The following is a 16,496-nucleotide window of genomic DNA, read 5'->3' as shown; positions in this document are numbered from 1 at the left end:
GTCGGGGTAGGTTTAGGGAAAATCTATACTCATGCAATGTTAATAGGAAAGTAATTTGGTAGATAAATTGTCAGTATGTATTAAAAGTGCAGTGTTCTCATTTCTAGGAATTTATCCTAAAAAAAAAATTGGATGAATTTGCAAAGATTTATATGCTAAAATGTTCGTTATATCTTTTACTGCAAATTATTTTGGCAATGAGAAACAACCTAAATGTCTTATCAGTAAGGATTAATTACATTATATAATTAAATACTGAATAGCCACTAAGAGTGATAATATAACTTGGTTAACTCACAAGAAAAATGTTTATGCTATATTAAGTGGAAAATGTTTATGCTATATTAAGTGAAAAAAAATCAAATTGCAAAGTATAGCTGTAGTGTCCCATTTTGTTTCTAAAAAGGAACAGGAAAACATACATATCGAAATATATACTGATAATCTATACCAAAAGATCTGGCAGCATATACACCAAAATATTTGTTTTATCTATATTAGAGTTGATGCTTAAATAAATGTAGTTTGCTACTGATAAGAAAATGGAAAGATTTACACAGTCATGTGGCTTCTTTTCCCTCCTGTCTTCCAAAGAACTAGTAGAAAATTTAAGAGATAACTCAAGCTATGTGAGTGGCACCAAGTGTCACCAGAATATAAATGATTTTTCTAAAGATCTTCCTGTAATTTTCGTATTGCTTTGACATGAAATCCAGCTTCTTGTCTTTCTTTTTTGATTTTCATGTTGTTTATATTCTCATTTAACTCTCTTCTCTCATCTATTACTTTTCAATTTAGTCTCCACTGAACTGGACTAAACAGCCTTGTGTATGCCTCCTCACTTTCAAGTTCAGTTAAGCCTTGGTTTTAAGCTCCTTCCCACCAATCTTTAACCAGAGTCTCTGATGTCACAGTAAGCCAGACTGACCAATTTGAGGCCACATCCTTTCCCACCTAAAGTGGTCTGTAGACGTAGCAACCATCAGTAAGAGAACAAACAACAAAACAAAAAATACTGTGAAGTATGAGTGAGAAGGAAAAATACTATGTAAAAATTAAGAGTTGTCTACAGCACTGCTAGATGTATATGCTATCAGACTGGATTTTCTACTGGCTTTTACGATTACCTTGCTTCTTTATGTTAATTTTTCTTTCCATTACTATAGTTGCAGTACACTGTAGCATAATATTATTGATCTATATTGTGATTGTTGTGGTCCCAGAAGTTGGTAACTTTTATTTTATGATTGTTCCATATATTGCAAATGCATTGCAAATGTCAAAGGGTTATAATTACATTATTTTATTTTTATTTATCAATGTCAGTCTAGGATAAGGTTATTCATCAGTTTTTATGTAAGGTATTCACTTGTCCACATTATTAACTCTTCACTTCTTGCAGTGTGATAAATGAATAAACTGTGCTGGTGAATCATTTTCTCTATAAAGTTGAAGCAAAAGGAAATAAATACACAATCTGATTATGTTTGCATTACAGAACCTTGGAGAGGCAGAATACGTAGTGGCACTTTTTATGTACATGTGTTTACTTGGTTACCCTGCTGACAAGATCAGTATTCTAACAACATATAATGGGCAAAAGCATCTTATTCGTGACATTATCAATAGACGATGTGGGAACAATCCATTGATTGGAAGACCAAATAAGGTAATTTTATGAATCTTACGATGTTGGCAAGATGGGAAGATTTGTATTTATTTTGAGTTATTTATATTGCTCTACTTTGTCTCTTTGCTATCTCTTTTCAAGAAATGTAAGAAAATGAAATAATAGGAACTATAGATAATTCTCTGGCAAGCCTACCGGGCAGTGTTATTGGTTTGCTATGAGCTTCTGTCCCAACTACCTACCACACTGAAGATTTTTATTGATAATAAGCAGAAATCAATGTTTCTAAAACTTTCTATTGATGAAATGATGAATAAAAAATGACATTATTTATATACCATTAGAGTTGAAAATAAGAATTGTATCATTTTTGTTTTGTTTTGCAAAGGTGTAATCTGTATTTCTTACTCTGTGTGGATAGGGGAGTGGTTTTTCTTGGAGATAAAGGAAAATTGTAAAGTGCATCCAGACCCAGGATTCTTTTTTTTTACATTTTTTATGTGATGTGATGGAGTAATATCAAATAAAAATGAATATTCTTGATTTTATTAATAAAGGGTTCAGAAACTAGAAAGAATAACAAAACACACGTTAGTAATGATGAAAGTAGGACTTTGGTTGTGAATACTATGACTATATTGAAAGCTCTTTCACCTTTTCTTGGAAATCATCCAAAAGTAAGAGGAAAATGGGAGGAAGAGAAGACAAACTCCATTTTTAGTGAGATGATACAGATCAGGAAGAAAATGTGGCAAGAAGAGAATTTAAGGGACCAATCTTGAAAGTGCCTGCAAAAACACATTTCCTGAAGGTAGTGGTGTTCTCTGAAGTGTAAGAGCCACATCCCTGTTATTAACGATGGCTGCAACAATTGGGGTGAGCAGAAGCCTTCCTGGTCCCAAATTGGTTCAAAGAAGCCTACAGGCGAGCTGTATTTGCAAAAAGTAGACTGCCTCTGTAGTAGCAGAGGAAAAGAGAACGTTCTGTTATAAAAAACCTACAGCCCTTATAAAACAGTCCTGCTCAACCCACCCTGATTTCTTGCATGTAGCTAATCTAAGAAACCCACTTACTCAGTGATGAAATATTGGGAAAAAGGAGACTAGTACAAGCTCGATTTATATAGGGAAAAAAATCAGGTAAAGAGCATCAAAATATACTAATTGACAAGACACATGTTCCAGAAAACATGTTAGCCTGGAACAGATGAAATGTTGAATACACATTGGCTTTGAATTTTAAAATACTTAAAGTGTTTTTAACTAATAAAGTCACCATTTCTGTGAAGGAAGGCTACAAAGCAGAGAAATTAAAGAACTCAGGAAGAAGAGATGAAATGTAGAGAAGAAAATAAAGCAAAATCATAGAAATGGAGACAAAATTGAAAGGACCACAGTGAGGATTATGCGTTGTAGAATACTCCGTGAGGGCTATAGAAAGTGAAAATGAGAAATTAATAACTTTGAAATGTAGAAGGTTTAGAAATAGAAGGACCTCAATATCTGAGTTCTTTTATTTATAATTAACAGAAAAATTTAAATAATAAGGAAAGTTACTCGGTCCCATAACAAGGTGAAAGTAGAGTAGCTCCAGGTTTGGGTTCCAGTGACTCAGTGATGTCATCAGAGACCAAGGTTCTTTCAGCCATTTGCTCTGCCATTCTCAGTTTGTGAGCCCACGTTTCAGGCCAGCTCTCTGCATGGTCAGTATGACAACAGAATTTTCAGGTATAATATCCACACATAAGAGCAAAGGACTTATATCCAGAATATAAGAACTTCTATAAAAATTATTATTAAATGAAACAACCCAGTACGAAATAGATAAATGTATTGAACAGATACTTCACACAAGACAACATATGAATGGCCAATAAGCACATGAAAAAGTGCTTACCATCATTAGTTGTCAGGGAAATGCAAATTGAAACTATATTGAGGTACTACTACACATTCAAAAGAATGGCTAAAATTACAAAGATTGGCAGCATACTAAATATCGGCTACGATGTGGAGCCAACTGGAGTTCTGGAATTGGAATATTGCTGGTGAGTGTGTAAAGTGGTTCGGTAACTTTGGAAAACAGTTCGACAGTTTCTTATGAAGTTAAACATACACTTTCCATACACCTCAGCAATTTCCTCCTAGATATTTGCCCAACAGCAATGGAAACACATGTACACAAAAATATTTATACATGGATATGCATTGAAGCCTTATTCAAAATAGCCCCAAACTAGAGCCAGCCCAAGTGCCACGAAGAAGTGAATGGAAAAACAAATTGTGGAAAATGCATTCAGTGGAATACAAGTCAGCAGTAAAATGATAATGAACTTCCTAATATACAACACATGGATGAATCTCAAAAATATTATGCTGAGTGAGAGAACCTGGACAAAAAAGAGTACAGAATTTATGATTCCATTTTTATGGAATTCTAGAACTGACCAAAAAAAAATCCGTAGTGGCAGAAAGCAGATCATTGCTTCCCTAGAGCTAGAGGATACAGATTTGACAATAAAAGGGCCTGAGGTGATGGCAATTTTGGTTGTGGTGGTGGTTATATGGGAGTATATGTTGTCAAAATTTATCACATCATACACTTAAAGTGAGTATATTTCATTGTATGTAAATTCTGTATTTTGCATTGTATGTAAAAAGAAATGTTTTGTTAACTTTCTAAAGATAGGGACCATGAATTATAGATTGTGTAGGATAAACATTTAAACTTTTTGTTGAATTAATGAAAGAGAGAAATGCCTGAGTGTCAATATTACTCTGAAACCTTCCTGAACTCCCCTATTTGTACATATATTTTCAAACTGAACAGAAAATACTATGAAGATTGTTTACTTTCTGACAGAGGAGTGCTGTAGATTAGAGCTAAGGAATGTGTTAAATAATAGGTGAGCAAGCTGAGTTATATTGTTGGGCATCCAACTAGGATACAAGCTAAATGCAGTCCCTGCTTTCATGGCTTTGAGTAGTCTAGTAGGGGAAGACTGTTAATTCCACAGATAGTTTAGTTATCAGCGCAGGTAAAGGCGAGTGCTGTAAGTGTGACTGACACAGGGGCATAGCCTAATGTGGTTACAGTGGTTTATTTCATAGTGTTCATTAACTTGTTCTTCCAAATCCAAGTGTATGGTCACATTTCTTTGGGGATTATTTTAAGAGTTTTTTTTTTTTTTTTTCTAGTACATTATTTAAACAATCCCTCTAGAACAGGGGTGTCCAAACTTTTTTCAACGTTTTTTACCAAGGGCCATATGCAGTAAAATACACAAACAGCCGGGCCACCCACTCGAGGTGAAGTACGTTTATTTAAGTAAACCTGGTTTATTTAAGTAAACTAAATATATTTTTGGAATTTGCTGCGGGCCAATTAAAAATGGATTGTAGGCCGCAGTTGGCCCGTGGGCCGCAGTTTGGACACCCCTGCTTTAGAGTCTTCTTATTGTGCTTTTGAAAATATACCATATTTATCTTTTTGTTTTCTTTTTAGGTGACAACTGTTGATAGGTTTCAAGGTCAACAGAATGATTATATTCTTCTTTCTCTAGTACGAACCAGGGCAGTGGGCCATTTGAGGTATGTAAGGAAAAACTTTCATGATATTATTGAACTTTACTATCTGCTGCAAATTTAAACTTCTGTAGCTATGTAGTTTTACCATTTTTTTGAAAGTGTTAAGTAATTGTTATGGTAGCTTTTGGTGCTTTTTGTTGGAATGTAACTATCAGATTCTTGTATAGTTAACCATTGCTTCTGAATTTTTTTGAATCTTAAATGCTTTAGTTATGGTAACATTCAGAAATAGCATTTTACCATAAAGTGTGTGTGTGTGTGTGTGTGTGTGTGTGTGTGTGTGTGTGTGTGTGTATTTCCTATATCTATTGGGGAAAAGTCAGAAATTAAAGGAGGTAAAGTGCTAAAAAATCTCTTCGGAATGAATGTTTTGTTGTATACAATTTCTGACATTTCTAACCCACACAGTCTTTCGACTTCGGTGATAGAGGATGAAGGAACCATTTGTTCTCCCAGGATTAAGAATTGTTGAAACAAACAGTAACCTATTTTTATCATCTATTGTGATGTATTTGTGTACTAGAGATTTATGGGAACATATCTTCTTATTACAAGGTTCGGTTTATATAAACCTTCATCACATATTACTTAATAGCAAAACTATATGGAGAGTTCAATTATTGTTTTATTTGGTGGATATAAAAAGAAAATTCTCCAAGCTCTCATAATGTTATCATTAAATCAGGATCTGTTTGGAGCTTAGCCCGGTGATCAGGTTCCATTAGACTGATAACTTTTATGTAAAAGTAAGCAAACATGTAATGTTCACAAAATTATTTTAAGATTATTGCTTCTAAAAGACAGTTTATTTTTGCTTATTTACTTAAGTATCAAACATGTAGTTGGAGACTAACGTTTCTAAAAAGCAATTCCTTTGCTGCAGTGAGACATAGCTGCTGTCTGAATGGGGCGTCACTGTATTTTACAAATTAAAATTCCTCAAAAACAACAGTATGAGTACATGAATGATGGTTCCTTCCCTCTCCACCTTTTTTCTTTGCCTTTTTCAGATTCCTCATGGGATCTATGCTATTCTTTTCCAGACTTTTCTGGAAACAAACAAAAAAAATGATGGTAAAATTTTTGTAAATGAAGGGGTAAAAAAGGATCTGATTTCAGTGTTGTCATACAAATCAAAGTTTTCTAAGCAAAAATACCATTATTCAAATAATGTTCTTTGTACTTGCCAAAATTTGCTTTTAAAAGTCCAACTTCTTCATTGGGCTTGCTGGTAATTGTGCTGGTGCTGTTAAAACATACAGGTGAAATGTCGATTCACTATTATTTGTGCTTCCAGTTACCCAGATGCCTCAGGTATCTTGGCTAGAATTTTATCAAGCTCTTCATAGAATATTTTGGTTTATTTCATTCATTTCCGTTTCTAATATTTTGTTTCTCAGCTTTCAAGAGACCAAGGAAACCTGCTTCCTTCCATATTTCCTTTAAATAATAGCTTTATTGAGATATAATTCACATACTATACAATTCACATACTATACAATTCACAAGTGTACAAGTCAGTGATTTTTAGTATATTCATAGTTATGCAGCTATCTTCACAATTAATTTTAGAACATTTTCATCATCCCAACAGGAAGCCCTGTGTGCTTATCAGCAGTCACTCCTTCCCCTCTCCGCCAAGTTCTTGTCAACCACTATTCTACTTTCTGTCTGTAGATTTGCCTATTGTAGATACTTCATATACATGGAATCGCTGGGTTTAATGTGTTCAAGGTTCATTCATGTTGTAGCATGTGTGAGTACTTCATTCCTTTTTATTGCCGAGTAACATTCCATTGTGTGGCTATATCATATTTTGTTTGTCCTTATCAGTTGATGGATATTCGGGTTATTTCCACTTTGTGGCCATCATGAATAATGCTGCTATGAACATTCATGTACAAGTTTTTTGTGTGGAGATATGTTTTCCTATCTCTTGGGTATAGACCTAGGAGTAAAATTAGTGAATCATATGGTACCTCTGTGTTTACCCTTTAAGGAACTGCTGAACTGTTTTCCAAGCACCTGCCATATTTCTTTTACTCACGTATGTTTTCTTTCGGGTAGACTAATCAGGTGATTGTGTAGGAGTCAGACTATTCAGCTTTAGTTCCGGAGATCTGTATTAGGACACCGTGGAGCCATTTAGAAGCCAGAGTAATGAGACATTTCTAGCCCCTTTTCCGACATTCATTGTTGTCTGCCCCCCACAACACACACACCAAATTTGAATGGTCCAGGAAACAATAGAAATGCTTGTTCAGTGTAAAGTAGTGAAACTGTAACTTTCCTGTGTTGTTTCCTCATAGAGGTTCAATCAGAATGATGGCCTGTTGTTTAACAATGCTGTTTTTCCCAGCCACATCTGGGGCTATGAAATAAGGTGGTAATTCTCATTGCCCTGGGTTCAAGATGTAGCTCCAAGGAAACCTGTCTACTCATTTATGATTTTGCCTGGTAGTTTGTTATGTTCATAGTGTTTGCTCATTCATTTAGCAAATACTTTCAAATCGATCTATTATTTAATGTGCTGGGTTCTTGATATCTAGTAGCAAATCAAACATTTATGATCTCTACCCTCATGGCGCTCAGAGTCCAGTTGGGGAGACATTAAACATACCCTTAGAAGATACCTATATTTGAATCTGCGAAGATTTTAGTCCAACTCTCCTCATGTAAAGTGGAGATCAAGCTTGTAAAGCCACTTCACGGCACTGTAGCACTGAGACCTAGAAGGGAACGTTTCCTGAGAAGGACTGCAAAAGCACTGTGTCTGTGCTCTGCAGAGAGATGAAGAGCCTTTGGGAGGTGAAGAGGAGAACTGAACATGCTAACACAGTGGTTGCCATCTTTTTTCCCTGACAACATTGTTTTAACCATAATTTCCTTTATAATGTTTGTGTGAGAACTCACACTAAGTATTTCTAGCATTGTACATCTAGCTACCAGTGTTGGAACTATCTACCTGTAGCATAACGCCTTGGGCTTCTCAGGAAATGTGGAGAAAATAAAACAATTTGACTTGTGGGGAACCTAGAAGACAGTGTTTTCGTCATGAATCCAGTGTCTCAGGTAGAAGGAACGAACATTACTCAAAACGCTACTGCGAATGGGGTATGTTGCGCCTTCTACCTAAATGAACAGCTCTTAGTTTTGTGTGGATGAGGGGAGCACCACACTCCTCTCCCCCCACCCCTCACACACACAAGAACATAGCTGATGTGTGCTAATGTCATGTGGTACCTCCTGGTAAGGGAAACTAGGTCCCTATCAAGGTCATTGATTCCTGGTTCTCTGCCTGGTTATTATATGGTCGTTGTAACATTTGATCTCTGTAACACTCTTAACACTTTCTTTCAGGGATTAGGGGTGATTTTACTAGACTTTATTATTATTCATAAAAGTCCTTTTGTTTGCACAATACTCACAAATTTAGTCATCTAAGAGCATCTCGAGAAAACAAACTGTCCTCTGTATTTAAAACGAAAATTATCTCTTCTTACTAAAACACATTCTAACTAATAGTGAGGTGAAATTAGACTTAATATATAGCCCTTCTTTTATAAATGTATTTGATTCCAATAAATTCAAATTAAGTTTTAAAAACATGTATTCCTTTTAAATGAAAGAGCACTGACATGTAGTAGATAGTCAGCTATATGTGTAGTTGGATCATTCAATTTAGCCATTTTTATTACTGTTTATGTGAATTTTGAATACTTATTATTGGCCAGGCACTGAGCCTGGATACTAGAGTAAATACATGACTAAGACATGGTATTATGTTATATCATCATACCGTGTTGTGATTATTACTATAAATAAGTATAAAACAGTGTAATAAGATTTATCTAAGAAACAAAATTTGACCTTGACAGTGTCTGAGAATTTGGTAGGTGAAGAAGCGGAGGAAGGGTTGGTTCAGATTGACTCTGTGGTGTGGTGGTGACTGACAACTGAGCTGTACCGTCATCCCAATCCCATGTTTCCCCGAAAATAAGACCTAGCCGGACAACCAGCTCTAATGCGCCTTTTGGAGCAAAAATTAATATAAGACCCGGTCTTATTTTACTATAAGACTGGGTAATATAATAATATAACATAATATAATATAATATAAAATAATATAATACCGGGTCTTATATTAATTTTTGCTCCAAGATGCATTAGAGCTGATTGTCTGGCTAGGTCTTATTTTCGGGGAAACAAGGTAGAGCTACTTAGACCTTTTTAATCAGTACTTTCGTTATTTTGTGGTTTTCTCTGCCCTCCCCCCAAAAAACCAACATAGAGATTATAATAAAGCATAACTTTTTACTTGGTTTACTAATCTCATAATATTGATTAACTTAATGTTTGCTCTGTTAAGTTTTTTAGTACAGGTGCTGCTGAAGCAAGCACACTATCGTTTTGAAGAAGCTTAACCATTTATCGCCACAGCTTAACAGGACTATTTAGTGGAATATATAAAAAAAAATAAAAGATTTTGAAAGCTGCATAAATATGCTGTTAATCTTCATGTATGTTAATTAATTTTGTTTGTTTCCCAAAGGGATGTCCGTCGCTTAGTGGTGGCCATGTCTAGAGCGAGACTTGGACTTTATATCTTCGCCAGAGTGTCTCTCTTCCAAAACTGTTTTGAACTAACTCCTGCCTTCAGCCAGCTCACGGCCCGCCCACTTCATTTGCATATAATTCCAACAGAACCTTTCCCAACCAGTCGAAAGGTAGGACTTCTTTCCTCATGGTATAGAGCAGCATTCTGTTACAGGTGGCCACGTGAGCTAGGAACATCCGCACAATTAGCACTAAATGAGGTTTTCTATATAAAAAGAATACGTGCCAACATGTATTGAGCACTCACCATGTAACAGGCAATTAGCTCTTTACATACATTTATCTCATTTCATCTCAGTAACAGCCCTGTTCAGTAGGTTTTCTTATTAACCCCATTTTACATATGAGGAAACTGAGGGTTAGAGAAGTTTGGCCATGCATCTAGTAGATGGAGAACCCAAGATTTAAAAACCCAGGCAGGCTGACTCCAGAGTCCATATTAATAATCATTGTGTTGTACTGCCGCTCTTGAGCTTTGTAAGGAGAATTTAATTACTTGATAACAGAGTGATAAATGGTTTAGCTCTGGAGAAACCTTAAGAAGCTTACATTCTGGGGAAATGGGGCAGGGAACGGAACATATACTTAACAAAAAGATATACTCAGAAAAATGCCACTCCCTCCTTATCCATCCATCCATCCCTGCTACCTGTTTCCTATTCTCCCTCCTTTCTCTTTTCCCCTCTTCCTCCCCCCAGTCTCTTCATATATTGTTTTTGCACAAGGAGCAGATAGCTGTTTATTGTATTGTTTTCTTTCTTACATGAAGGTTACCATACTATACAGACTTGGGTTTTGCCTTTTTCATTTAATGAAATGTCTTAGAGGTCCATTGGAATTTAAATAAAACTCTTTTAAATGTTAACAATACACACTTCTCCCCGCTTCCAAAAAAAAACAGGAATAAATTCTGTTTGTTTTATAATAATGCTATGTATATTTTTGGGGTTTTTTTAAATGCATTTTTTTCTTTTTAAAGAAAAATTGCTATAGAGAAATCGGAGGAAGGCTGGAGATATATGAGGGGTGGGGTCATGTAAAGCCTTGAGTGTCAGGCTCTGGGATCTGGACACAGTTCTGAAGCCCTGAGGTTCTCGATTTTTTTGTAAGCTGATGACTAAACAGGATGATTCCTGACAAGAGGCCTGAGGCAGAGGCTCGTTGTCTTCAGGTTTCCCACACTTCTCCCAAGTGCTTCGTGTCCGAGGGCTGCAGGGACACATCTGGAGAAACCTGGAACGCAGATCAGGCGGTACCAATGAACAGAAGATTTGGAGACTGTGCTTTACCCAGCACCATGGATTCTAGCCCTGGGGGGCTGAGGGCTGAGAGCAGCTCCCCATCCTCTGCTCAAGAGGCAGTACGGGAGGCAGGGAGGGCCGAGTAGCCAGCACCGCATCTCAGCAGAGGCAGTTCCCAGGACAGCTACCAGAAAATAAGCAATGAAATCAAAAACAAAACCAACAAACAAAACCCTTCATGTTTTGAAGGCAGTAGTTTATACTTGTAATAGCATTGGCAGTCTTCGCCCACAGATGTTGTGACCTTGTGGAAAGTAACAGTTACCAAAAGAACGCCTGCTTACATGCAGTCCTACCCTCCTGCTTAATTCTGAGAAATGCTGTTTAATGTATTAAATAGTCCTAACTTTATGTGCTTTAAATAATTTGGCACTTTAAAATAAAATCCTTTTTCTTTTTCTTTTTTTAACTTTTTTTTTTAAGACTTTTTTGTTTGTTTATTGGGGAATATCGGGGAACAGTGTACTTGTCCGGAACCACTCAGCTCCAAATCCAGGCACCGGTTTCAGTCTTTAGTTGCAGGGGGCGCAGCCCACCCTCCCCAGGAATTGAACCGGCAACCTTGTTGAGAGCTCACGCTCTAACCAACTGAGCCATCTGGCCGCCCCTAAAATCCTTTCTTGATATATGTTTTACATTTATGTTTTTCGGAGTTGTTCTTAAAGTAAGAAAGGGTGAGACTTTATAAACGTTTTATAATTGACTATAAATAGAAAAGTTGTTCATCTTTATTCTGGGATGGTTTAGGAAGATGTGCGGATTTCGTTCTTCATTTACTTTACCACCTCACCTACACTGATAGAGTAGTGTTTCTCAGATTGTGGTCAGAAACTACTCCACCAGAACCGCCTCATTCTGTCTCAGGCTTACTGAATATAAATAAATCCCTGGGGTCTAGAGCTCAGGCTCTGATTTAGCATTCTCCCCCAGTTGTTCTGATCGATACCACAGAGTTCACACTGTAGACTTCTGTTTGTCAACATTTTTGACTACACTTTATTAGCTAATTCTTTTAGTAGTATTAGTAATATTCACCTTCATTACTAACAGTCTGTTAGCTTCTTATTGTAAACGTTAGCTTCCTATTTTTTAGAAAAGCATAAACAGGAAGAACAGTTTTAGTATTTTCTTTTTGAATAATCTTGAGAATTGCCTTGGAGCAGCATACACACAGTATAAGAGACCACCACTTTACACCATGTTGATTTTTCTCTCTATTCAAATGATTGCTTATCTCTTTTTCTTCCACATTAGTTAGTAGACCAAAAGTCATGTTTTAATTACTGAAATTGTATTAAAAGCTAATGACTCTTATCTTCCTCCTCATCTCTACATTTTCTAAATTTAAATTGAATCACTCTTTATGTATTCTTTATTGGACTCTCACACCTGCCATCTTTCTGTCCCTTAAATCCTAACAGTGCTTATACATTAGATGGAGACATGTTCTTTTGTTGGCTAAATGTTAGCTTTTAGTGTTTGTCATTGTGTTCTTAACTTTCTTTTTGCCTTCTAGAATGGGGAGAGACCATCTCGTGAAGTACAGATAATAAAGAATATGCCTCAAATGGCAAACTTTGTATACAACATGTACATGCATTTGATACAGACTACACATCATTATCATCAGGTGAGTTTTCTCAAAACTGTTACTTTTCTTGCTCTAGAAAGAATCTTTTCTGTTGCCGAATAAGGTTTATATATATTTCAGTATAGTTGATATACAGTGTTACATTAGTTTTATTAGTTTCAGGTGTACAATATAGTGATTTGACATTTTTATACCTTGCAATATGATCACTGCACTAATTCTAGTACTCATCTGTCACCATGCAATGTTATCACAATATTATTGGCTATATTCCCCTTCACCTCGGAATAAATCTTTAATAAACCAAAATAGGATGTTATTATTCATGTAACATTCATACTTTTAAAACATCTTTATGTCGGTATAATTTGGTATGGAATACATTGCACATATTTAAAGTATATAAGTTGATAGGTTCTGACGTATGTATATACCTATGAAGCCATCATCACAGTCAGGATAATGAACATAGCCATTCTCCCCAAAAGCTCCTCATGCCTCTGGATAATCCCTGGCACCCTTCACCAAGTGTTTCCCACCTTCTCCAGGCAACCAGGGATCTGCTTTCTGTCACTATAGATTGATTGGTCTCCATTTTCTAGACATTGAAGTAAATGGACTCTTCTTTTTTCTAGCTATGGGCATAATTATTTCAAGATTCATTCATGTTTTTGCATGATCAGTAGTCCTTGCCTTGTTATTACTGAAGAGTATTGCATTGTGTGGACGTCTTGCATTGTGTGGACGTCCCAAGTGTACCCATTTACCTGTCGATGGACATTTGGGTAGTTTCCAGTGTGGGCTGTTACAAAGAAAGCTCCTATGAACATTCTTGCTCAAGTCTTTGTACTTTTTCTTGGGTAAATTCCTAGGAGTGCAGTGGCTGAGTAATGTGGGAAGCATGTGTTCAACTTTTTAAGAAACTGCCAACCTGTTTTACCCAGGGGTTGCAGCATTTTTATTTCCACCAGCTGTAGATGAGGGTTTGGATTCCTCTGTATCTCACACACACTTGGTAGAGTTGTTTATTATTATTAGTAGTATCATTATTATTATTATTATTATCATTTTAGCTATCCCAGTAGGTATGCAGTGGTTTCTCATTATGGTTTTAATTTGCATTTCCCGAGTGACTAATGATGTTGAGCATCTTTTCATGTGGTTATTTGCCATCTGTCTTCTTTGAGGATTTGTCTGTTCAGGTCTCTCGCTCATATTTTAAAATTGGGTTATTTGTTTTATTATTGAGTTTTGAGAGTTTTTAAATTAATTCTGACTATGATTCCCTTATCAGATATGTGTTTTATGAATATTTTCTCTTGGTCTTGGACTTTCAAGTATCTTTCAAAGAACAGAAGTTTTAAATTTTGATGAAATTCAGTATATCAAGATGTTCTTTTATGATTCGTGCTTTTTTATGTCCTAAAAGAACACTATAACCCAGAGTTACAGCCTTTTTTCTGATGTTTTCTTTTAGAAGTTTTAGAGTTTTAGGTTTGCATTTATTGTGAGTTAATTTTTTGTATGATGCAAGGTAGACTTGAGTTTTATTCATTTGCATGTAGATATCTAATTGTTTTAGCACCATTTTCTGAATAGACTGTTTTTTCCTCTATTGAATTGCTTTGTCACCTTAGTCAAAAAATCAGTTGGCCACATATGTGAGTCTACTTCTGAGCTTTCTGTTCTGTTCCATAGATCTGTGTATCTATCCTTTTGCAATTACCACACTACCTGTATTAAGAGTAGCTTTATAGTAAATCTTGAAATTAGATAATGTGAGTCCTTCAGTTTTGTTCTTTTTTAAAATTGTTTTGGCTATTCTATTTCCATCACTTTTCTATATACATATTAGAATCATCTTGTCAATTTCTACCCCAGAAAAACATGTGGGAGTTTTAATTAGTTTGTTTTGGGAAGTAAGATTGCTTAGGATCAATTTGAGGAGATTAAGTTAACATCTTAACAATATTGAGTCGTCCGTGAATATCATCTCTCTCCATTTAGTTAGATGTTTTTTTAATTTTCTCATCAATATTTGGCAGTTTTCAGCAAAAAGACCTCATATATAGGTTATTAGTTTCATTGCTAATATTTCACATTTTTTACTGCTAATTATGAATGGTACTTTTTAAATTTTTCAATTTTTAACAAGAGAAGCAGAGTCCCTGAGGAGAGAAGCCAAGCCTTATTAGCTCTAGACTGCCATGGGACAAAGGGGAGGGGAGCAGATAGAGCTGCTGCAGTGTTCTCGTTTAGTAGGACAGACCTTGTACCCTGCTGCTCCCTCCCTGCCATGGCTTTCTCCCGAGGCCTGGGTCCTCCCCACACCTCACAGGGCTCCTTGACTGAAGTTGGCCCTTCTTGAGTTGGTGTGTCAATCAGTCCTAATCAGCCACTGTTTTTCCAGAAGTGTGACCGCAAATTCCTTTGTTAAAAAATCTAATAGATTTTCACATTATTTCCCTTTCTAAAGATTTAATATGTACTTTGATCATTATTTGTAATGTCTGTATTGGCACATTCCTTGGAGTTAGCAAAATCTAGGCCATTGTCATCAGAGTTGTTTCATCTGTAATATATGGCCAGCAGTGTTTCGGAGAACTCTAGAGTGCACAGTGTTTACTAGGAAAATAATGTTAATGTGACAGCTTAATATTATAAGCCAGTGTTTTTTCACTTGAGTTAGTTTATATTGATATTTTCTTTTTTTATTAGACTTTATTACAGCTACCACCTGCTATGGTGGAAGAAGGTGAGGAAGTTCAAAGTCAGGAAACAGAATTGGAAACAGAAGAAGAGGGCATGCCTGCTCAAGCCGACATACCCAGTCTAACAGATGCCAGCTCCAGTCAAGAAACGTTAGCCTCTCAGACTGAGCCCACCTCCAATCAGACTGAGCCCACCTCCAATCAGACTGAGCCCACCGCCAATCAGACTGAGACCGCCCCCAATCAGACAGGAGCTGGTTCCAACCCAGAAGCCATCTCTGCTCTATCTGAGATCACCGCTGCTGTGGCCGGACCTGAGGCTGTACCAGCAGAGGCTAACACCCATCCAGATGCCACATCTGCCCCAGAGGAGACCAAGTAGCCAAATGGTCACCTTTCTTAGGACATTTCATTCATAAAGTCTAAGTAAAGTTAGTTTTTGTATTTTATATTTGCTTCTGCCATTTTAAAGGTAATAATTACTGTTCAGTCGTTATTTTTGTTAACTGATTACAGTGTTTGTTCTTCTTGGATATAGTTTTTTAAATGTATGTGTATGAACAACTCTGGTTTCATTTGTTCAAACGGAATGGCAAATAATCATTCCTTTGATATTTCTATCATTAACTGAGTGTATCTTTAATCATACCTACATTAAAAGAATTTTTCTATAGAATATGTAAAACATTTACATTTTTAGTGAACTTCTCTAAAGAAAAAGAATACACTGGCACTAACCATAAATATCCTTAAGCAAGTGGTGAAATCGGGGAGGAAATAGTTTCCTCCATCATAGTATGAGATGCTCAAGTTGTGTTTCCTTTTGTCTTCCTTGATGTAAAGGCATTAACAACTGCAGCAAGATGCAGGTTTCTCAAGTCCATCAAAGAGGAAACGTGTTTCTTTCACCAAAATCTCATAATGTATCCGAATCTCCTAGGGTGTCTATTTCTTCTTGGGCCCACTCTAGACCTAATGAATCAGAATCTCGGGGTTAGTACCCAGGAATCTGTACTTTAGCACGTGTTTAGCAGGTACTTTAGCTTCAGATGTTTGAGT

At 36.2% G+C, this 16,496-nt stretch overlaps 1 protein-coding gene across 1 annotated transcript in view; it reads left to right on the top strand.

The window, feature by feature from the left end:
• The window catches only part of AQR (aquarius intron-binding spliceosomal factor), an 87,539-nt gene extending 71,426 nt beyond the window's left edge, over window positions 1–16,113 (top strand). The window contains exons 31-35 of the mRNA XM_019725550.3: window positions 1,499–1,669; window positions 5,135–5,220; window positions 9,770–9,944; window positions 12,652–12,765; window positions 15,445–16,113. Of these exons, the coding sequence (XP_019581109.3) occupies window positions 1,499–1,669; window positions 5,135–5,220; window positions 9,770–9,944; window positions 12,652–12,765; window positions 15,445–15,819 (921 nt within the window). The 3' untranslated portion in view covers window positions 15,820–16,113. The remainder of the gene's footprint in view (window positions 1–1,498; window positions 1,670–5,134; window positions 5,221–9,769; window positions 9,945–12,651; window positions 12,766–15,444) is intronic.
• The last annotated feature ends 383 nt before the right edge of the window (window positions 16,114–16,496 follow it).

Source organism: Rhinolophus sinicus, chromosome 3 (genome assembly GCF_057876585.1).
Source record: "Rhinolophus sinicus isolate RSI-liver-muscle chromosome 3, RSI-T2T, whole genome shotgun sequence".
NCBI classification, from domain to species: Eukaryota; Metazoa; Chordata; class Mammalia; order Chiroptera; family Rhinolophidae; genus Rhinolophus; species Rhinolophus sinicus.
Note: the sequence above shows the minus strand (reverse complement) of the source record. Positions and strands in the feature narration are given on the sequence as shown.